General features: G+C 45.9%; 1 protein-coding gene across 2 annotated transcripts in view; it reads left to right on the top strand.

Annotated features, from left to right (window-relative positions):
- Positions 1-24,713, top strand: part of LOC120914288 (class I histocompatibility antigen, F10 alpha chain-like) — an 80,223-nt gene that overhangs the window by 6,150 nt on the left and 49,360 nt on the right. Inside the window, exons 2-4 of one of the 2 annotated variants that reach the window (XM_040324918.1) lie at positions 2,386-2,646; positions 9,969-10,247; positions 24,412-24,690. In XM_040324918.1, the coding sequence (XP_040180852.1) occupies positions 2,386-2,646; positions 9,969-10,247; positions 24,412-24,690 (819 nt within the window). The remainder of the gene's footprint in view (positions 1-2,385; positions 2,647-9,968; positions 10,248-24,411; positions 24,691-24,713) is intronic. The other variant, XM_040324919.1, reaches the window with a different exon arrangement.

Genomic DNA, 24,713 nt, shown 5'->3' with positions numbered 1-24,713 from the left:
ATTTTTTATTATTTTATTTACTAGTAATGGTGACGATCTGCGATTTTTTTTTTTTTATTTATTTAATTTTTTTTATTGCGGCGGACATATCAAACACTTTTGATACTATTTTGGGACCATTCACATTTATACAGCGATTAGTGCTATAAAAATGCACTGATTACTGTATAAATGTCACTGACAGGGAAGAAGTTAACACTAGGGGGCGATCAAGGGGTTAATTGTGTTACCTAGGGAGTGATTCTAATTGTGGGGGGAGGGGACTCGCAAGGGGAGGAGACCGATCGATGTTCCTCTGTACTGGGAACACACCATTGGTCTCCTCTCACCTGACAGGACGTGGATCTGTGTGTACACACGATCCGATTATCTCACATCGAATCTGATGAGTTTACTAAAGTCCCGAAAATTCTCATACGACAGAATAAAAATTCTGAAGTGATGTCATGTGTTTGCATTTGTATTGCATTTTCGAACAACGGCTGTACTGATAAAACGAAAATCGTACCATCTGGCATCGTACGAAAACAAATTCTGTGCATGTCCGATAGAATAATATCGGATGATCTGTCCTGATCGGCTATGGAAAGCTCTGTACTAGCGATCTGATTATCGTACGTTCGATTCGAATGCAGCATTTTTCGTACGATTTTCAGATCGTGTGTACGGGGCTTAAAGAGGAGTTCCGGCACGGCGCGTCGCTGGAGCCGTGGAGCAGGTAAGTGTCAGTTTATTAAAAGCCAGCAGCTACACTTTTTGTAGCTGCTGACTTTTAATAAACGTGGAAAACCCCTTTAGCCTAGGTTCACACTGCTGCGAATTCAAAATCGCGGTTAAATGCGCGATTTTACCGCGATTTTGCCGCAATTTGCCGCGATTTCGGCCGCAATTTAATGTAAACCGCGGCCCGAAATCGCAAAAAGTAGTACAGGAACTACTTTTTGAAATCGCAGATGCGGCGTCGCACTGATTAGGACAGTGCCATTGCCGACAATTGCCGCCGATTTGAGATGCGATTTGACATGTCAAATCGCATCTCAAATCGTTCCAAATCGTACCCAGTGTGAACCAGGGCTTAAGTCAACAGCTGTATACTGTATCTACTGACCTTCATTATTAGCTCACCTGTCTGGGCATTCAGTGGTGTCCTCATCCAAGCCCATTCTTCAATGGCTATCGGGTGCTGGCGCCGCCATCTTGACTAAGGCAAACAACCGGTTTCCTACTGCGCATGCATGAAGTGCGCTGTGGTTTGTGAATGGGCTGCATTTCACAGGTCCCAGAAAGCTGCAGGGGAAGGAAAGGGGCTGACCTTCCAGCTCAGTTCACCATGGCAAACTTAGCCAGAAGTGGGAGTGTGTACCTGTCAAAACCACTTAAAGGGGTTGTAAAGGTACAATTTTTTTCCCTAAATATCTTCCTTTACCTTAGTGCAGTCCTCCTTCACTTACCTCATCCTTCCATTTTGCTTTTAAATGTCCTTATTTCTTCTGAGAAATCCTCATTTCCTGTTCTTCTGTCTGTAACTCCACACAGTAATGCAAGGCTTTCTCCCTGGTGTGGAGTGTCGTGCTCGCCCCCTCCCTTGGACTACAGGAGAGTCAGGATGCTCTCTACGTTGCAGATAGAAAAAGAAGCTGTGTGTTAGTGGGCGTCCTGACTCTCCTGTATTGTACAGGATGTATATATAACACTCTGTATGTAATCATTATATACATTATACTGTGTGATGTGTACAGGATGTATATATAACACTCTGTATGTAATCATTATATACATTATACTGTGTGATGTGTACAGGATGTATATATAACACTCTGTATGTAATCATTATATACATTATACTGTGTGATGTGTACAGGATGTATATATAACACTCTGTATGTAATCATTATATACATTATACTGTGTGATGTGTACAGGATGGATATATAACACTCTGTATGTAATCATTATATACATTATACAGTGTGATGTGTACAGGATGTGTATATAACACTCTGTATGTAATCATTATATACATTATACAGTGTGATGTGTACAGGATGTATATATAACACTCTGTATGTAATCATTATATACATTATACAGTGTGATGTGTACAGGATGTGTATATAACACTCTGTATGTAATCATTATATACATTATACTGTGTGATGTGTACAGGATGTATATATAACACTCTGTATGTAATCATTATATACATTATACTGTGTGATGTGTAGGGGATGTATATATAACACTCTGTATGTAATCATTATATACATTATACAGTGTGATGTGTACAGGATGTATATATAACACTCTGTATGTAATCATTATATACATTATACTGTGTGATGTGTACGGGATGTATATATAACACTCTGTATGTCTCTCTATCAGACAGTCACTCTATGAGATATTATCACACTACAGTCTCCTCTCCGGGATCCGGACTCCCTGTGTACTCTGAGGTCGGATATGTGGATGATAAGGAGATAGCAAATTATAACAGTGACACCCGACAATATCTTCCCAAGACTGAGTGGATGAAGAAACTGGGATCTGATTACTGGGAGGGACAGACACAAACAGGTCGGAGAAATGAGGCTGCTTCCAAGTACAATGTACAGACAGCGATGAGACGATTCAACCAGACTGGAGGTGAGAGAATTCTTACACATTTATTTATTAAACAAAATACACAGGACGCTGCCGACACTGTGTATTGGGTCCAGCAGATTGTGATAATAATATTGTCACTTTACAAAACAGATACAATTCCATGAACAGCGATCCCCAGAGAAATGTAGTGATGTCCATCTTAGTGCTGGAGGATGGGATCTGTCAGGTTTAGGGTGGCCTTGTATTAAAACATTCAGATGAAGCCCCTCCCCTATACCTCTTATACAGTACAGGGGACCTGGGCCAATCAATATGTTTTTAGTAGAAGAATTGCATCCCTGTAGCTCTATATCTGTTCTGGAAAATGATCCTTTACTGAAGGTCCATACTAATCTTACAGGGAGACTGTCATGGAAAAAAAGAAAACGTGACCCCTGAGGAGCCTGCACATACCTGCAGCGGGCCCTAATACCTGATTATATGGCCTGAGCTGTTCTGGCAGGTAGAGATTTGACACTTCCTGATAATGTTGACGTTTGCCCGCCCCTTTCTACCTCTGCCACATTCCTACTGGTAAGTGAAGAAAGCCGTCATTGTGATGCGCCAAGAGGAATGTGTTGGTGAGGGATTAGCAGCATCCATCAACCCTGCCAGTCAGAGCTTTGACAGACAGAATAACGATGAGTTCAACTGATGTTAGGGTGTTGAAGGCAGTGGCGGCTGGTGCTGTCGATTCAGCCAATCAGGTGACAGGTAACCATACCCGAGCACCTAATTGGCTGAGAGGCGGGTCAGTGTTAGGAAAGCGATTTATTTGCTTCCCTAACACAACACTGAGTAAACAGCGAATGCACAGCATTGCGCCCGCTGTTTACCGATTTGGTAGCCTATTAGAGCCCATGGCTCTAATCAGGCGCTTCCAAAAAAAACTGCCGCTGTAATTCAGATGCCCGGTGGCTGACAAGGGGCTGGTCACCTGAATAGGGGGCGGCAGCGGTGACAATAGATAGATTCATGCATGAATCTATCTATGGTGATAGAGGGGTGACAAGAGAGAGGGGGCGGCGCTCCTGCGCCCTTTATGGACGCACCGCCACTGGTTGAAGGCTACTGGAGGTATCTGGACCTCTAAATGAAGGTACTTTATACTTGCAGCTGGGTAATTGACCTCTTGTTTAATTACCTCATCCTTGCAAGTCTTTGGAAAAAGATAAATGCCCTATAGACTAGTAATTTGCCAGAAAAGGGAGTGGAGGGATGTAGTGTGCTTCTGGAGGAAGGAATAGGTAAGAGGTTGAATGCATTGTACTATACAGGAGAATAGAGGGGGAGGGGTGAATGTTCACACTGCGGTGTTAGTGTTTGATGTCAGTGTGCATACTGCAGTGACCAGTAGGGCTGGATATATCCCAAGGCCACATGGCCACGTGTCCTAGGGTGCCATCACTGTCATATGCACTGGGGGTGATGCCTACCAAAACAAATTGTATGTCTACATGCTATGCACTGCTATGCCTAACGCCTTGCCACACCCCTGTCCTGTTTAATCAGCAGGAATGGCAGTGGACCTTATTTCCACCCTTTAGGCTCTATTCATACTTGTGCAATGTGTGATGCGACTTTGAAAGTCACATGACAAGTTGCACCCCATTATATGTGAAGTACTAATGTGCTACCAGAAGTGTTAACGATAAGAGTAGTAAAACAATGCTTACTCCAAAGTGTATATAGCTGCTGAACTTCTAGAGTGTTGCCACCACCAATGGATATGTATGTGATAAAGTGAAGCAGCGCTAAATACTGTGACCAATACTAAAATATAACGTGCTAATATATTGCAATTATAAATGGGCATACATATATATCTTATCCCAATGTGCAAAAGTGCAATCCAATGACATCAAAAATAGACCATCAAACAAATATATAAATATGTAGTCCAATAATAAAGTGCATCCAAAATTTCACAAAATAGCAAATAAATTGTCTCTTTTTAAAAAAAAAAAGTGCAAAAAGGTAGAGGGGGGAAAAAAGGGAAGGGGAGTCCAGGTGTAGATGAGAAGGTGATAGCCTGTAGATGTCCTTCTATAATCTGCACCCAGTGTGTTCTAGCCTCTCACCTTAAGGGTAGACCCCCACGGTCTTGTCGTGCATTAAAGATGTTTGATCCGATAGATCCAGATTCCACGACCAACTCCTCTACTATACTTCCAATACTCTCTCCAGATCCACGGGATTATAAATCTGGAGATAACATTTGAAGTATAGCAGAAGAGTTGGTCGTGGAATCTGGATTCTATGGAAAAACAGCTTTGATACCACAGTGATCCCCTGTCCAGGATACTTCCATCGAGGAGGAAGATGGAACAATCTATCGCGATTAAACGTCTTTAACCACTTAAGGACTGCCTAACGCCGATATACGTCGGCAGAATGGCACGGCTGGGCACAATCACGTACCTGTACGTGATTGTTAAATGCCCAGCCATGGGGCGCGTGCCCGCGATCCGAAGCTCCGCACCTGCAGACCCGATCGCTGCCGGAGTCCCGCGATCGGTCCCCGGAGCTGAAGAACGGGGAGAGGTGTGTGTAAACACCCCTTTCCCGTACTTCACAGTGGCGCTGTCATTGATCGTCTGTTCCCTGATATAGGGAAAGGCGATCAATGATGTCACACGTCCAGCTCCGCCCCCCTACAGTTAGAAACACATATGAGGTCACACGTAACCCCTTCTGCTCCCCCTAGTGGTTAACTCCCAAACTGCAATTGTCATTTTCACAGTAATCAGTGCATTTTTATAGCATTTTTTGCTGTGAAAATGACAATGGTCTCAAAAATGTGTCAAAATTGTCCGATGTGTCCACCATAATGTCGCAGTCACGAAAAAAAAACGCTAATCGCCTCCATTAGTAGTAAAAAAAAAAAAATTAATAAAAATGTAAAAAAAAGATCCCCTATTTTGTAAACGCTATAAATTTTGTGCAAGCCAATCGATAAACGCTCATTGCGATTTTTTTTTTTTTTACTAAAAATAGGTATAAGAATACATATCGCCCTAAACTGAGGAAAAAATATGTTTTTTTTATATATTTTTGAGGGATATTTAGCAAAAAGTTAAAAATATATTGAATTTTTTTCAATATTGTCACGCTTTTTGTTCATAGCGCAAAAAATAAAAACCGCAGAGGTGATCAAATACCACCAGAAGAAAGCTCTATTTGTGGGAAAAAAAGGACCCCAATTTTGTTTGGGAGCCACGTCACACGACCGCGCAATTGTCAGTTAAAGCGACGGAGTGCCGAATCGCAAAAATGTGCCTGGTCCTTTACCTGCATTTTGGTCCGGGTCTTAAGTGGTTAATGCATGACTAGACCCGTTGGGGTCTACCCTAAGCCTGGGTTCACATTGGAGCGATTTGTCATTCGATTTGAGAGATCAAATCGCATGACAAGTTGCAGCCTATTGGCGGCAATGGCACTGTTCTAATTGGTGAGACACCGATTTGCATAAGTAGTTTTTGCAGATTTTTTTTATTTTTTTTTTGCCGATTTCAGGTGTGACATCAATAGACATCTGTGTATGAAGCCACACAGATGTTTAGTAGAAGTAGCACTTGAACAGGCGCTGACCTTGCTACTTTGAAATTGCGCTACTTCAAGTGAACCAGGGCTTAAAGTGAGAGGCTAGAACACACTGGGTGCGGATTATAGAGGGACATCTACAGGCTATCACCTTCTCATCTACACCTGCACTCCCCTTCCCCTCTCTTTCCCCCCCTCTTACCTTTTTGCACTTTCATATTTAACCACTTGCCTACAGGGCACTTTCACCTCCTTCCTGCCCAGGCCATTTTTCAGCACTCACACTTTGAATGACAATTGCGCGGTCATACAACACTGTACCCAAACCACCTCTGCGGTTTTTATTTGTTGCGCTATAAACTAAAAAAGAGGGACAAGTTTGAAAAAGAACAATATTTTTAACTTTTTGTTATAATAAATATCCATTTTTTATTTTTAAACAAATTATTTCCTCCGTTTAGGCCGATATGTATTCTTTTTCATATTTTTGGTTAAAAAAAAAAAATCGCAATAAGCGTAGATTGATTGGTTTGCGCAAAAGTTATAGCGGCTACAAAATAGGGGATAGATTTATAGCAGTTTTATTATTTATTTATTTTTTACTAGTAATGAAGGCGATCAGTGATTTTTATCGTGACTACAATATTGCGGCGGACATATCGGACACTTTTGACACATTTTTGGGACCATTCACATTTATACAGCGATCAGTGCTATAAAAATGCAATGATTGCTGTATAAATATGACTGGCATGGAAGGGGTTAACACTAGAGGGCGATCAAGGGATTAATGTGTTCCCTAGCAATTTTCCTACTACAGCTGGTTCTAAAACCCCCTCCCCCAGCGAAGACCTTGTATGGGGCGGAGTTTGTTCAGGCTTGAAGTGCAAATGAGTGACCGCCTCCTGATCCAGCTGGTAGGTTCTAATGGATGGGGCTCTATGTGTCATTTCATGTGTGGAAAAAAACATGTCAACAAACACACAGAATAACCAAGCTCAACTTACCAACCGAATTCACCTGTCTAACAGTATGCGTTAAAAACAGGGGTTTAGTTGCACGCATTTGCAAATGCATGCTTAACCACTTTGATACCAGGCACTTATGCACCTTCCCGCCCAAGCCAATTTTCAGCTTTCAGCACTGTTGCAATTTGAATGGCAATTGCGCGGTCATGCTACACTGTACCCAAACAAAATTGGCATCCTTTTTTCCCCACAAACCGAGCTTTCTTTTGGTGGTATTTGATCACCTCTGCGATTTTTTTTTTTTTTTTTTTTTTTTTTTTTTTTTTTTTGCGCAACAACTAAAAAAAGACTGAAAATTTTGAAAAAAAAATACGTTTTTTTATTTTTTTCTGTACATTTTTTTGTAAATAAGTACGTTTTCTCTTTCAATTACGGGCACTGATACGGCGGCACTGATGGGCACCGATGAGATGGCACTTATGGACATCGATGAGGTAGTACTAACGGGCACAGATGAGGTGGCACTGATTGGCGGCGCTGGTATGCGGCACTGATGGGCACACATAGGCGGCACTGATGGGCACTCATGGGCGGCACTGATGGGTAGCACTGATGGATACTTATGGGTGGCACAGATGGGCACTGATAGGTGGGCACTGGGCATGGATGGGCACTGTGGGGCGGCACTGATTTACCCATGTTGCCAGTCAGTGTTTGTGGGCACTGATTGGCATCTTTTTATTTTATTTTTTCATGCTTTTTTTTTTTTTTTGCCCCATTTTTTTTTTTGCTCTTCCCTGGTGGTCCAGTGTGGCGATCCGAGGGGGGGCTGCGCTGATAAACAATCAGCGCGAACCCCCCCTGTCAGGAGAGAGGCCGATCGGCTCTCCTCTACTCGCGTCTGTCAGATGCGAGTGAGGAAGAGCCATCAATGGCTCTTCCTGTTTACATCGTGATCAGCCGTGATTGGACCTGGCTGATCACGTGGCAAAGAGCCTCCGCCGGAGGCTCTTTACCAAGATCGGAGATGCAGGGTGTCAGACTGACACCCCGCATCACCGATCGCTGCACGCCATCGCGGGCGCGCGCGGCATGAAATCCTGCAGGACGTCCAGTCAGGATTTCAAAACCACTTCTCGGACTTAAATCGGCTATAGGCCGGGCGGGAAGTGGTTTACCACTTAAGACCCGGACCAAAATGCAGCTGAAGGACCAGGCCCCTTTTTGCGATTTGGCACTGCGTCAATTACGCGGTCGTGTGACGTGGCACCCAAACAAAATTGGCGTCCTTTTTTTCCCACAAATAGAGCTTTCTTTTGGTGGTATTTGATCACCTCTGCGATTTTTTTTTTTTTTTTTTTTGCACTATAAACAAAAATAGAGCGACAATTTTGAAAAAAAAAACAATATTTTTTACTTTTTGCTATAATAAATATCCCCCAAAAATATATAAAAAAATTGTTTTTTTTTCTCAGATTAGGCCGATACGTATTCTTCTACATATTTTTGGTAAAAAAAAATCGCAATAAGCGTTTATCGGTTGGTTTGCGCAAAATTTATGGCGTTTACAAAATAAGGGATAGTTTTATTGCATTTTTATAATTTTTTTTTTTTTTTTTTTTTACTACTAATGGCGGAGAAAAGCGATTTTTTTTCGTGACTGCGACATTATGGCTGACACTTTGGACAATTTTGAACCATTTTTGGGACCATTGTAATTTTCACAGCAAAAAATGCATTTAAAATGCATTGTTTACTGTGGAAATGACGGTTGCAGTTTCGGAGTTAACCACAGGGGGCGCTGTTGGGGTTATGTGTTCCCTGAAGTGTGTTTACAACTGTAGGGGGGTGTGGCTATAGGTCTGACGTCATCGATTGTGTCTCCCCTATAACAGGGATGACACGATCGATGCTGCCGCCACAGTGAAGAGCGGGGTAGCCGTATTTACAAACGGCTCTCCCCGTTCTTCAGCTCCGGGGACCGATCGCGGGACTCCAGCGGCGATTGGATCCACGGGTCCCGGAGCTTCGGACCGGGTCGCTGGTGTGCGCCCACGACTGGACAATAGCACAGCATGTACTTGTGCCCAGCCGTGCCATTCTGCCGACGTATATGTGCAGGAGGCGGTCCTTAAGTGGTTAAGCTGCAGACCCCGTCAAGGCTCCCTGTGTACTGCAGTCCTAACTATGAAATGTAAAGTCTCCTATCTATCAATCAGCATACATGTGCTTCCACTGAGGAGACTTTACAGTTTAGAGTTAGGACTGCAGAGATTTCCAGAGGCTGGCGGAGCAGCTGCAGTGCATGCATTCAAAAGGTGATACTGCCACTTTCTGAAATGTCCCTTACACATACCAGCAGGGCTTTTTTTCAGGTGGAACGGCTCAGACCCTTTGGTGCCTTCTCACAGCAATCACTTGTAAACACAGAAGTCCAGTTTCTGTGTTTACAAGGGACAGCTCTGCTCTCTGTATGTAGTGCAAAGCCTCCTACTGTTTGTGAAATCTGACCACACCCACTATGTGATGTGATTTGGAGGGGGTGTGTGGGGGAGGAGTTTTGGGGGGTCGTGGTTGAGTTCCAGCACCTATTGTTTGAGGGGAAAAAGCCCTGCATACCATACATGTTTCACACTCTGTGGTCCTTAATACTGTGAGGTGACATCATTTTACTTATATTATTATTTTTAAATCTTGATTACTGTAATGATTTATCATCTTTATCATCATCACTACACCATCGTTCCTCATCACATATCACACACATCACTTCCTCTGATCCCGGGTCACATCTTCCTCTTCTGTCTGCAGGGATCCATATTGTACAGGTGATGAAAGGATGTAAGCTGAGAGATGACGGCACCACTGAGGGGTATTATCATCATAGATATGATGGGAGAGAATTCATGTCTCTGGACACAGAGAATGGGATCTTTATCCCGACCATGAATGAGGCTCAGATCACCACACAGAGATGGAACAGTCCGGAGGAGAGATGGGGGGAGATACAGAAGAATTATGTGGAGAATATCTGTATAGAATGGCTGAAGAAATACATCAACAATGGGAGAGAAGATCTGGAGAAGAGAGGTGACTGCGTATACTGAATGTATATGTGTGTGTAGTGTAACGATGCAGGTGATTATGCTCTAGTGGTGTATGCATTTTCAGGAACACCGGTCATTCCAGGCTGTGTTTTTAGGGGAGTGGCAGCCCAACTTTATTTAAACAAAACAAACGTCACAGAAAATCTTCCCTCACAGGGGGTTCCACCATCGTTGTATAACAGAAATCTCAGCCTCCTGGCTCACTCACTCTTACTTAGGCTCGATTCACACCTATGCATGTCGCTTCTGAGCGTTTTTGCAGTGCTTTCTGTGTTTTTCGACATGCGCTTTTAACAAGTTTTTATCGCTATTTTTCCGCGATTTGCATTTTTTTTTTTGTCAGCAATTTTTTTTTTTTTACATTTCCTTTAACAACCAGCTATAAACAGGTTAAAAAAAATGCCAATCGTGGCAAAAACACGGCAAAATCACGGTACTTGCGTTTTCGATGCGGGTCCATTAAATTCTATTACATGCAAAACTCTGCTTTTTGCGAGGGGGAAAAAATGGCCCCGACCCTTTCCAAAAACGCAGAGGCACAAAAATGCATTGATGTGAACATGTTCCATAGGAACCCATGTTAAAAAATTTCCCTACATTTCTGCAAAATGCACCAAAAACCGCATTAGTGTGAATGGAGCCGAAGTCACAACTCCCTCCTGGAGCTTACTTGCTCAGCTTCGTACTGATTGGTCGCGGGTCACATCCGCCTCCTGTACACATCCACACTCAGACTTCCACCTGCAGCCTTAAGCCTCGGATTTCCCGACAACAATTGTGTGATGGAAGGGTTTTGTCAGATAATCCTACTGTTTGTACGCTCCATCGGACAATTGTCGGAATTTCCGACAACAAATGTTTTATAGCATGCTTTCAAATTTTCCGACAACAAATGTGTTCCGTAGGATTATCCGATCGTGTGTACACAAGTCCGTCGGAAAAAAATCCAATGTACAAACGCGCATGCTCCGAACCAATGCTAACCATCAGACAACATTAGCAGAAGTTACCCAAAGGTAGGTGCTAAAGAGCTGAAAAAACAACGTAGTTTCGTGTATGTTGGCTGAAAATTTTCTGTCGTGTGTAAGCAGAACAAGTTCACAGCCAACGCCCTTCGCACAAAATTCCACGGATTTGTCCGATGGAAATCTGATCGTGTGTATGAGGCTTTAGACTCCTAGAGACCACCTATCTCTCTGTCGTGGAGCCGTCTCCACCTAAAAGCCCTCCCGACTCCTACACCAGGCCACCTGCCTGTAGGGTGGAGATGTTCCCAAGTGTGAGCCCTGAGCTGTCTTCCTGAGAGGAATATAAACCCAGAACACAGGTGTGCAATCATCATGCCTGTCTTTGCAAAAACCAGGCGGAATGTGCTAATACACACTGTGACCTGGGGTCGCCTCTCCACAATATATATATTTATATTATCTCACAAAAGTAAGTACACCCCTTACATTTTTGTAAATATTTTATTCTATCTTTTCATGTGACAACACTGAAGAAATTACACTTTGCTACAATGTAAAGTAGTGAGTGTACAGCTTGTATAACAGTGTAAATTTGCTGTCCCCTCAAAATAACTCAACACAGCCATTAGACACAACGCTTTACCGTCGTATTTGCGGCACTTTTCAGCCACTAGCTGGGGGGCATTTTTACCCCCGCTAGCGGCAGAAAAAGGGGTTAAAACCACTCGCAAAGCACCGCTACAGCGGCTTTTTTCCGGCGGGACGGCATGGCTGCTCATTGATTTCAATTGGTAGGAGCGCATCAGGAGCGGTGGGTTCCATCTTTTAGAGACGGCGATTCTGTGCACCGCAAGAACGATCATAGCGGCAGTTCCACCGCTTGATCGTTCTTGCAGGCCATGGGAGGGGACATCACCCCCCCTCCCGCCGCCCTCTGGTGCTTCTTCAGGCTCTCCCGTGCCATTGGGGACCCGGAGAAAGAACCCACCGCTGCCGGATGATGAGCGTAGAGATATGACCGTTGGAGGCCCGGTGCGACGTTATGACGTTCCATCCGGGCCGCTGTTGTAAACAAAGCCACGATCGCGGCTGGAAAGCATGGGATTGTTAATTACATATTTTTTTTTTTATCTCATGCTTTCCAGCCTGGAGGAGAGATGTTGGGTTTTATAGACCCTATTTCTCTTCCGTTCATGGACGGACACAGCAGCCTTTGACCTTAGGGTTATATCCGCTTCCTTCAGGAGAGTTTAGGCAGAAAAAAAGCACTTTAAGTGTTAACAACACTTTCCTCAGTGCGGCTCCTCCCAGGGGGCGTGGCCCCCCGGGTATAACCCACACCCTGCTCTAGCAGCCTCAGTTTTTCTCTGCCTAACGACAGGCACTCTGGAGTCCTGTACTCTGGAGTCCTGTACTCTGGAGATTTTTTTCTTGCGATTTTTTTCGCTTTTTATTATTTTGTTCCTGCATTTTGGATCCTGAGATTCTTCTATCAACTGCCGACTGGGTGACAGGCTGGGTCTTAGACTCTTGTAGTCCCCCCATGTTCAGCCTACGAGCGTTTGCTGGCCCTCAGCTCAGCTCTGGGTCGTCCACGACAGGCCCCTTGCTCCAGGGGCAGCCAGGAAACATCTTGTTCTAGGGCACACATATGACCGGCCTTTATGGCTTTGTAACAGTGTGTCTGGCCGACAGCCATGCCATTTATGCGGACGTTGGGTCTGTCTGGGATACCTCCAGCCGGTGGTCGCAGGATGGGTAAGTAGTGGCCCCTTGCTCAGGTAAGGTGGTATGGCTGGAAATTTCCCCTGGGAGGTCGACTGAGGGTTTGCCCTGCTTTCCTCTCTCCCTTAATTCCTCTCCCATTTGGGTAGCGGCTGTGAGGGGGGACTTTCAGGGGTCTCTTTATACACCGGGGCCTGTGTGCTAGCGGGGGCTGTTTGTGTGTTCACTGCAGGGGGCTGTGTGTGTTCACTACAGGGTCTTTTGTGTGCTGTGGTGTGTTATGTGCTGTAATGCGGTGTCACTTTGGGCTTTTTAAATGCGCAACGGCCGCCATTTTTCCATAGTCGCGCTTTATATGGGTCGGCGGCCATTTTCCTGTGGTCCTATGGCGTTTTTTGCATATACGGTGGCCATCTTGGATTTCGTTTGGCCTCGTGTGGCCGTTTTAGCGCTCAGGAAGACTGCGAATCTCTCTGAGGGGACAGACAGCAGCACGGCCAGCTTCTCAGCACACTTCAGACTCCTCTTAGCTTGTGCTGCACCGGGTGGGGTGGTGAGTTCCCTGGGGGCCCCCATGCTCTGTGTAACGGCCGGGAGGTGACCATGGGTGTTTTCTGCTTTGCAGTGTTGGGTGACACAGCGGTGGGGCACTATGGAGCCTGAGCCAGGAACTTCTTCCCCACAAATGCCTGAGTTAACCCTTGATGCCCCTCCCCCTGCCACATCTGTTGAGGCAATGTCGGCTGCCCAGGTGGTTTTTTCTCACCAGGTTTGAAGCAACTGGTGCCCGGATGGGGGGCGAAAAGCGCCCCCTCCTTGAGCTTGCTTCTGGGGATGCCTCTGACACAGAACCATGCCCGGCTATTGCCCCTGCCTCTGGTTCTGTAGTGTCAGAGGATGCGGGCTTGACCCACACGGACAGTGAGGATGACTCTGTTTCAGGGTCAACTACTGACAAGGAATTTGTTGGAGCTCTTATTTCTGCGGTGCGTGATACTCAAAGACTTGAGGTTTTGGCAGAGGGACCAGATGTGCCGGTCCCTTTTGGGTTCCGCAAACCGCCGCGTGCTACAAATGTGTTTCCTTGTGTTCCTTATTTGGACAATTTATTGTACTAGGAATGGGATACACCACAGAAAGTTTTTGCTTGAGGCTGTGCCCAGATTGAGCAAAGCCACCACGTTACGTGGAAGGGACTCCTGCCTTTAAGGACCCGGCTGATAGGAGAGTGGAGGCTGTGGCCCGCTCCCTATTTCACTGTAGTGAGTTCAGCGGTGAGGCCGGTTTTGGCTGGGACTCTAGTGTCACAGACTCTGACTGAAAGGGCGAAGCTCCTGCTGCAGGAGCTGGAGGCATGGGATGCTTCCGAGACCTGTAAGGACCTGGCTGAACGGTTGGTTCAGGGTCTGATGTTCGCCTGTGAGTCTGTTCTGGATACGCTCCCCTTGCTTTCCAGGGCCTCCGCCTATGCGGTGGTATTGCGCCGCCTTGTGTGGCTGAAATGCTGGTCTGCGGACCAATCCTCAAAAAAGGTCTTGGTGGATTTACCCTTTAAGGGTGAGCGGCTTTTTGGGTCATCCCTGGATGACATCATTAAGAATGCCACGGGTGGTAAGAACACGCTGCTTCCACAGTCTGGGAAGGGCAAGGAGCCTTGCCTTAAGCAAGGGCCCTCCTTTTCTACCCCCAAGCGTTTTTTTTCGTGCGCCCAGCACGGCGGGTAAAAATCCGCAAGGCGCTGAGGCCCCGCGCCTGGTACCGCAAGCCTAACGAGCCTGCGGACAAACCTGCTTCCGCATGAAGGGCCGACTTCGCGAATTCACAGCTCAGTGGAGGTCTCTTCTTTCCGACCGTTGGGTTTGCGACGTAGTTTCCTCTGGGTTTCTCTCTTGTCCACCAAACGGATTCTTTCCTTCCAACCTCCAGCTTCCTCCAGAACGCCGGCTGGCTCTGGCGGGGGCTGTCCAGGATCTTCTGGTCAGGGGAGTGTTTGTGCCAGTTCCCTCACAGGAACGGTTTCAGGGATTTTACTCCAATCTGTTTGTGGTCCCCAAGAAGGAAGTGGTCCATCCAATCCTGGACCTCAAGGCCCTCAATTGTTTTGTCAGGGTACAAAAATTCAGGATGGAGTTGATTCGCTCGGTGATAGCGGCACTCCATCAGGGGGACTTCATGGCGTCCTTGGATATCATGGACGCATACCTGCATGTTCCGATATGCTCAAAGCACCCGAGATTTCTGCGCTTTGCGGTCGGGGAGGACCACTTTCAATTTGTGGCCCTCCCGTTTGGCCTGGCATCAGCACCACGGGTTTTCACCAAGGTGCTCGCCCCGATGCTGGCCCTGCTGTGACAGTGAGGGATCGCTATCGTGGGATATCTGGGTGACCTTCTCCTGAGCTTCCTCAGGCTCAGAGTTAGAAGAGGAAGTGTCTATCATATAATCGTAATCGAATCGTGAGCCCAGTGAAGATGCGCACCCCTACTGGACGTGTTGATGATTTTACAGCAGCTGTTTTTGGACGTTTTTTTCTATGGTCATTAAACTCTCCATGTTATCCTATGTGTCCATGCACACATAGGTTGTTATCAGTAGTTTTGGGCAGTGGCATTTTTGAGCAGTAAAAAACAAACAAAAAACTAGTGGGTTCTGAGAGACGTTTTCAGCTGTAAAAACGCTCTAACGCTGATAAATGTAGATAAACTCTCAAACGAAGCTCACCAGCATTTTTGGACGTTTTTGATCCATTGAAAAAAAGAAAAAAGACGCCAACACGGAAAAAACGCAAAAAAACGATAATCAACGCTAAAAAAACACTACAAAACTCACTGCAAAGCTACTGATGTTTTATAACGTTATTTTAATGTCCAGTGTGCATGAGGCCTAAAATGTTAAATTTTGCCTTTTTGGCAAATAAAAAACATTGAAGGAACACAAGATCTCAGTATTGATAATGGCTGCAATCATCAGCTTATCTGCCTCCAAGGCTCCATTCACACCTGGGTAATTTGAATTGTGGGCAGAATCGCCACGATTCTTTTCCCAATTCAGAATCGCAGCCAAACGTGGGACGCATTAGCGATGCCATCATTTCTCCATTGCACTTGAAACATGGTGCAATTTTGCCATGATTGTCGCATGACAAATTGTGGCACAAACAAAATTGCGGCCCGCGTGTTTGTTTCATGCGTCCCACAATTTTGTTTGCGTGATTTTGCAGTGACTTGTCGAGTGACAATGGTGGCAAAATCGCACAGCGTTTAGGGTGACATTGAGAAATAATGGCATCACAAACGTGTCCTACGTTTGGATACGATTCTGAAACGCAGGCGGAATCACAGTGATTCTGCCCATGATTCAAATCGCCCAGGTGTGAATGGAGCCTAACTACAGCCATTTGTTTATTCAGCAGTGTCCGGGGACAGTTCTGCTATAAGGTCATTGTCAGTGAAGTGACTGGGGGCCATATTCTCAGAAGAGTTACGTCGGAGTATCTCAGGATACTCCGGCGTATCTCTGGTTTTTGACCCGCGTATCTATGTGAGTGATTCCTAGAATCATTTTCGCATAGATACGCTGAAGATCCGACAGGTGTAAGTCAGTTACACTGTCGGATCTTAAATGTAATGCGCCGCCGGCCGCTAGGTGGCGTTTACGTTCAGGTCTCATTTGTTTATGCAAATGAGCCTGATACGCCGATTCCCGAACGAAATCGCGTCGCGTAACCGTCGTTTGCGTAAGCGTAAACTTACCCCTGCTATATGAGGGGTAAGTTTACGCAAGTCCGCCGTATCCATGTTAAGTATGGCGTCGGGTCCGCGTCGTCTTTTCCCGTCGGGTAAGTCGTTTTTCCTAAGTCGTTCTTAAATACGACTGTACGTCAATGACGCACACGTCGGCGTCATTGACGTTTTCCGTCGAGAACTGGAGCATGCGCACTGGGCTATTTTAAGCCCGGCGCATGCGCAGTTCGAACGGCACGGGGCACGCTTAATTTAAATACAAGCCGCCCCCATGGAATTACGCGGGGATACGCCGGGACTTTTACACTACGCCGCCGCAAACTACGGAGCAAGTGCTTGAGGAATACGGCACTTGCTCCAGTAAGTTGCGGCGGCGTAGTGTAAATGGCTTACACTACGGCCGCCGCAAATGTAGGAGAATCTGGCCATGGGAGTTTAAAGCAGAAGGGGGAATGCAGACAACATAAAACATAATGACCTGGCCAGATGGAAGCAGCTCTGTGTTGCCTTATGTCTTTGGTAGTGAAAGGGTTAAAGCCCAATCTCCCTACCATCCCCCTCTAACCCATCCTGCCAGGCATTTATATGTTCTTATCTGGTGAAGTCAGTTATACTTACCCATCCACATCCCTCACTGACACCATTTTCATAAAAATTGATTACAGAGCCATTAAAGGAGTTGTAAAAACCTTCTGTGCGTAACAGCCCCCCAATTCTTACCTGAGCCCCATCTCTTTCCAGCGATATCTCTGAGTGTCTTAGCTGTCCCAGACTCTCCTCTTGATTGGCTGAGACACAGTGGCGGCACCATTGGTTCCCACGACTGTCAAAATCAGTCAGCCAATCAGGGGAGAGAGGGGCGGGGCCATGTCTGAATAGATACATGGAGCTGTGACTTGGCTCAGGTGCCCCCTATAGCCAGCTGCTGGCTGAGGGGGCACTCGTTAGGAGGGAGGGGCCAGGAGAGCAGAAGAGGGACCCAAGAAGAGGAGGATCAGGGCGACTCTGTGCAAATCCAACTGCACAGAGGAGGTAAGTACAACATGTTTGTTATTTTAAGGCCCCATGTAAACGGGACGCCGCTGCAAACTGCTGAACACACGTTTTTAAGGCTCCATGCACACTAGGAGCAGAAATAACGTCAACGTTTTTAGCTTAAAAATGTGGCATAAAAGACGCAAAATTAAAGCATATTGTACAAAGTTTAGGCGAGTCTATGAGAGTTTAAGAGCATTTCGTTTATAGGTGTTTTTTGCACTACACTCCCCTCTGCAGATGGAGTTGGTTGGTTTTGCTCTGATAATTCAAGAGTCAATCAAATTTTCAGATTCTGCAAAGAATTGTTAGATCATATCTTTGTGTACGGCCACCATACAGGCAGGTGGACATGTTTCATTGGTGACCTGTGAGAAGCCAGGTGTTTTCAGTGAATGAAAACAGTTGTTTGCTCTGTAAATCTCAGTGATATTTTAGCAAGGTCCAATGTCTATCTCTGAAGCCAATGTGGATGAGCCAGTGACAGTGCTGTTCCAGGACTAATCAGTTAGGCAGATTCAGTAAGAGTTAGGCCGGCGTGTCAGTAGATACGCCGACCTAACTCGGAATCTGCGCTGTCCTAAGTTTAAGTGTATTCTCAAACAGAGATACACTTAAACCTATCTAAGATATGACGGCTTGCGCCATCGTATGTAAGGGTGCAATATTTAGACTGGCCGCTAGGTGGCACTTCCATTGCGTTCGGCGTAGAATATGTAAATCACTAGATACGCCTATTCACGAACGTACGTCCGCCCGTCGCAGTAAAGATGGGCCGCCTAAAGATAAACATGCCCCCTAGGTGGCGTAGCCAATGTTAAGTATGGCCGTCGTTCCCGCGTCGAAATGTGAAAATTTTACGTTGTTTGCGTAAGTCGTCTGTGAATAGGGCTGGACGTAATTTACGTCCACGTTGAAACCAATATGTCCTTGCGGCGTACTTTCCCGCAATGCACACTGGGATATGTACACGGACGGCGCATGCGCCGTTCCTAAAAAACGTCAATCACGTCATGTCAACCCATATTAACATAAAACGCGCCCCCTCAGCCTAATTTGAATTAGGCGCGCTTACGCCCGCCGCATTTACGCTATGCCGCCGTAACTTAGCAGGCAAGTACTTTGTGAATACAGTACTTGCCTTGCTAACTTACGGCGGCGTAGTGTAAATATGATACGCTACGCCGCCGCAAGGATGCGCCCGCCTACCTGAATCCAGCTAAGTGTGTGTGCAGGGTCCTTCTATTGGATTAATAAGCGCAGTAAATCAGACTGCGCTATTAAAAGTGACACTTTAGGCAGGAGTGAGTAGGACAGATAAAAAATTCTTTCTCCTGAATTATTAAATGTCTCTCTCCTATGAGATGGAGACGATGGACAAAAGATACCTCCTGTAAAGCCAGGAAATTATGTACAGTGACAACACACCTTTTTTTTTTTTTTTTACAAAAAAACGTTGAAACTTGACGTTCAGAAGAGATAAGAGAAGTTTAGGAGAGACCAACGTTTATACAGCTCCTAAACTTCTCCATGAAACGCGACAGGGAAGGTTTTTTTTCCTGCCTCTGAACGTCCCTGACAGAAAACGCCTGTAGTAGTCAATAATGTGCAAAGACACATAGAGCACAATAGAAGTGCTTCTAGAGGCAGGAGAAAAAAACGTCAAACGCCTGTAGAATCAAAGTTTTTTAAGTCCAGTGTGCATGGAACCGGCGTTTTACCGCATTTGCGTTTATAAGCGTTTAGTTAAGAAACATCATAAGACCCTCCCTAAGGCCCCATGCACACGGGACGCCGGTGCAAACTCTGCTGAACACATGTTTTTAAAGGCTAAAACCGGCGTTTAGAAACGCCAGTTTTTCCGCGATTTTAGCGGCATTTTATCGCGTTTGCGTCTAAGCGTTTAGTTCAGAAACCTCATAAGACCGGAGTGAGTAGCAACTGAGAGAGCAGTGTACTTGTATTTAGCGTGTCACTTGCCACATCACCTGCCACAAGGTGTGGATTGTCCACTTGCCACGTCACCTGCCACAAGTTGTGGATTGTCCACTGGCCAAGTCACCTGGCCACATCACCTGCCACAAGTTGTGGATTGTCCACTTGCCACATCACCTGGCCATGTGACCTGCCACAAGTTGTGGATTGTCCACTTGCCACGTCACCTGCCACAAGTTGTGAAATGTCACCTGGCCACATCACCTGCCACAAGTTGTGGATTGTCCACTGGCCACATCACCTGCCACGTCACCTGCCACAAGTTGTGGATTGTCCACTTGCCATGCCAGCTGACCACGTCACCTGCCACAAGTTGTGGAATGTCACCTGGCCACGTCACCTGCCACAAGTTGTGGATTGTCCACTTTCCACTTCACCTGGCCACATCACCTGCCACAAGTTGTGGATTGTCCACTTGCCACCTGGCCATGTCACCTGACTATGTCACCTGGCCATGTCACCTGCCACAATTGTGGATTGTCCACTTGCCATGTCACCTGGCCACGTCACCTGCCACAAGTTGTGGAGTGTCCACAATGCAACGCAAGCAATTTTTTTTTATATTTTTATGGTTTTTCATAATTTTTGAGATTTCTAATGTAAAAAAATACGCTTATAAACGAAATTGCGGCAAAACGCTGGTACTGCGTTTAGTCGTGTTTTGCGTCTGAAACGTGGAAAATGTTTGCGTCTGAACCCATTTTTTTGCTTCTGGAAAAACGAGGTTAAACGCAACTGCCTAAAAACGTCAATAAACATGACTGTGTGCATGGACACATAGGATAACATTGAATGTGGCCACGTGACCTGCCACAAGTTTTGGATTGTCCACTTGCCACGTCACCTGCCACATCACCTGGCCACAAGTTGTGGATTTCCACTGGCCACGTCACCTGCCACAAGTTGTGGATTGTCCACTTGCCAATCCACCTGCCACAAGTTGTGAATTGTCCACTTGTCATGACAACTGCCACAAGTTGTTGATTGTGCACAATGCAACGCAAGCAATTATTTTATTTTTTTATGGTTTCTCATCATTTGCCATAATTTTTGAGATTTCGAATGTAAAAAAATACGCTTTTAAAACGAAATTGCGGCAAAACGCTGGTACTGCGTTTAGTCGTGTTTTGCGTCTGAAACGTGGAAAACTTTTGCGTCTGAACCCATTTTTTTGCTTCTGGAAAAACGAGGTTAAACGCAACTGCCTAAAACCGTCAATAAACATGACTGTGTGCATGGACACATAGGATAACATTGAATGTGTTCAGAGACAGTTGAAAAAAGTGTCCAACTGCCTTTGAACACGCGTCTAACAGCATCTCGTGTGCATGGGGCCTTAGGCTCCATTCACATTGGCTGTCCAATCACTGCTTCTACAGGAGTTTTGTGTTCTCCCTGTAGAAGTAGCTCAATGTTATCCTATGGCCCAGATTCAAGTACATTTGCGCTTTATTTGCGCAGGCACAGGGCAACGATTTTGCCCTGCGCCCACGCAAATATTTTGCGCTGCCCTCGATTCACGGAGCAGTAGCTCCGTAAATTGCGAGGGCGCGCCGGCAAAATTGCCCGGCGTAAACGCGCGCAATGTAAATGATCCCGCCGGGGGCGGGAATCATTTAAATTAGGCGCGCTCCCGCGCCGAGCGTAGAGCGCATGCTCCGTCGGAAAACTTTCCTGACGCGCATTGCGGCAAATGACGTCGCAAGGACGTCATTTGCTTCAAAGTGAACGTGAATGGCGTCCAGCGCCATTCACGAATCACTTACGCAAACGACGTGAAATTCAAATTTCTCGTCGCGGGAACGGCGGCTATACTTTAGCATTGGCTGCGCCTGCTATTAGCAGGGGCAGCCTTACGCTAAAGATGCCGTACGGAAACTCCGTACCTTGCGTACGCAGGGCCCGCACAACTTTGTGAATCGGTGTTAGTATGCAATTTGCATACTATACGCTGATCACAATGGGAGCGCCCCCTAGCGGTCAACGCAAGAATGCAGCCTAAAATCAGCGTGGCATAAGAGCCTTATGCCACGCAGATTTTAGGCTGCAGTCGGCGTAGCAATGTTCCTGAATCAGGAGCATTCGCTACGCCGGAGCAAGTAAGCAATTGCGCCGTGTAACCTATGGTTACACAGGCGCAATTGCTTCTTGAATCTGGGCCTATGTGTCCATACACATTAGAACGATGAGAGGCCTATTTTGAGCTCAGCAATTAGAGGCAGGAAAAAAACGTTCTGGTTTGCGTTTCTGATTGAAGCTTTTTAGCAGAAAAAACCCCGCAAAACTCTCCTAAACTTGCCTCAACATGTGTACAAAAATACACTATATGAACTTTTTTTTTTGGCCAAGAGAACTGAAGTTTTTTTTTAAGCCCAGTGTGCATGGAGCCTAAGGGGGTGGTAAAATTACAAGTTTAATTACTTAAGGACCGCCGCCTGTACATATACGTCAGCAGAGCGGCACGGCTGGGCATAGGCACGTACAGGTACGTCCCCTTCGGGATGCGAGCCGTGGGTCCCCGGCGTGCTCGCGACCAGTCCGGAGCTGCGGGACCCACTGACCCGATCTCCGCCTGTGTCCCGCGATCGGGTCACAGAGCTGAAAAACGGGGAGAGGTAAGTGTAAACAAACATCTCCCTGTTCTTCTCAGTGACACTGTCAGTGATCATCTGTTCCCCGTCTTCGGGAACAGCGATCAATGACGTGACACAGCAAGCCACGCCCCCTAACAGTTATAATCACTCCCTAGGTCACACTTAACCCCTTCAGCGCCCCCTACAGGTTAACCCCTTCACTGCCAGTGTTATTATAGTAATCGGTGCATTTTTATAGCACTGATCGCTGTAAAAATGACAATGGCCCAAAAATGGTGTCAAAAGTGTCCGATGTGTCCGCCATAATGTCACCATATAAAAAAAAAAAAAACGCTGATCGCCGCCATTACTAGTATTAAAAAAAAAATCATTATTAAAAATGCCATAAAACAGTCCCCTATTTTGTAGAAGCTATAACTTTTGCCCAAACTATTTTTTACCAAAAAATATGTAGAAGAATACGTATCGGCCTAAACTGAGGAAAAAAAATAATTTTTATATATTTTTGGGGGATATTTAGTATGGCAAAAAGTTTAAAATATTGATTTTTTTTCCAAAATTGTCGCTCTTTTTTTGTTTATAGCGCAAAAAATAAATACCGTAGAAGTGATCAAATACCACCAAAAGAAAGCTCTATTTGTGGGAAAAAAAGGACGTACATTTTGTTTGGGAGCCACGTCGCACGAACGTGCAATTGTCAGTTAAAGCGACGCAGTGCCGAATCGCAAAAAGTGGCCTGGTCCTTTAGCAACAAAATGGTCCGGGACTTATTTGGTTAAGCTAAGCCTAAGGCCGGGTACTCACGAGCAAACATGTATGGTGAAAGCGGTCCGTCGGACCGTTTTCACCATACATGTCTGCCAGAGGGCTTCTGTACGATGGTTGTACACACCATCGTACAGAAGTCCGCGCGTAAACAATACGCGGGGCGTGTCCGCGGTGTCGCCGCGTCGATGACGCCGTGTCGCCGCGACAATGACGCGGCGACGTGGGCGGCCCGCCTTTAAAATGCTTCCACGCATGCGTCGAAGTCATTCGACGCATGCGAGGGACGGCGGGCGCCTGGACATGTACGGTAGGTCTGTACTGACGACCGTACATGTCCGAGCGGGCAGAATTCCAGCGGACTGTTTTAAAACAAGTCCAGGAATATTTGTCTGCTGGGAAAAGGCCCGGCGGGCAAATGTTTGCTGGAATTCGGCCCGCTCGCGCCCACACACGACCAAACATGTCTGCTGAAACTGGCCTGCGGACCAGTTTCAGCAGACATGTTTGGTCGTGAGTACGGGGCCTTAGGGTTTACATCAGTGGTTAACCTATGTGCTAAAGGGGACCTCAAATGTGGCCCCTGACATCGCCACCTATGGTTTATTTATGTAATGCTTGAGAGAACTGTCACACTGCAGACCTAATAGAAGAAATGAGTGTCAGAGAGTGAGGACAGGATACGTTGTTGGCTGGGAATATGTTGCAGAAAACAATACAAAGCTGGGAACATGATACATGAGATTAGTAGAGACCAATGTTATTACCCTCATCAGTGTTCCCACTACAGACTACTGAGGGTCGCACATCATATACCAAAGGGGCCTCAGGTTGGGCATCAGGGTTTACATACATTTTGAGATCTACAAATGATTCTGTGAAAAAAATAAGTTTGGTTGATTCTGGATTCTACAATGCTAATTTGCACAATGTGTGACGTGCAGCAACCTATATCAGTATTCAGCTTTTATTGTTCTGAATGCTTTAAAGTGCAAAATCTGATTGGTTGATGGACGTTTCTGCACTTTTTCTATCAATACTCTTTGGATTGCCATATTACATCATCCTGATTGTTTCCTCCTGGATCTCTTGTATGAATAGTCTTATATAGGAATATCCTCAGGACTGTGCTCTGTGTTGATGTCTCTATACTCTGCTGACATAATTTCCAGCTCATCTTCTATTATAGTGAATGGTGGTGACTGTGGCCTCATGTCCTTATTCTGGAGATCATCATTTGTGTCCACATTCATCTCACAGGAGGAATATTGATTAGATTTATCAGTAGATCACATATATTGTTTTCTCTTTCTCTCCCTCAGTGCGTCCAGAGGTGAAGGTGTGGGGTCATCGTCAGTCGGATGATGTGGCCAGACTTGAGTGCCTGGTGTACGGGTTTCACCCCCAACTTTTGGAAGTGAAGTGGGTGAGGAATGGGGAGGATGATGTTTCTTCATATGAAAAGACTCCAATTCTCCCCCATCCTGATGGCACCTATCAGATCAGAGTCAGTGTGGAAGTGCCAACAAGGGAGGGAGACACTTACTCCTGTCATGTGGAGCACAGCAGTCTGGGGAACGAGACCCTCAGGGTGAAATGGGGTGAGTATGGAGAACCTCTACTG

This window comes from Rana temporaria, chromosome 9 (assembly GCF_905171775.1).
Source record: "Rana temporaria chromosome 9, aRanTem1.1, whole genome shotgun sequence".
NCBI lineage: Eukaryota > Metazoa > Chordata > Amphibia > Anura > Ranidae > Rana > Rana temporaria.
The sequence above is the reverse complement of the archived record's forward strand: the minus strand, read 5'-3'. Positions and strand labels throughout refer to the sequence as shown.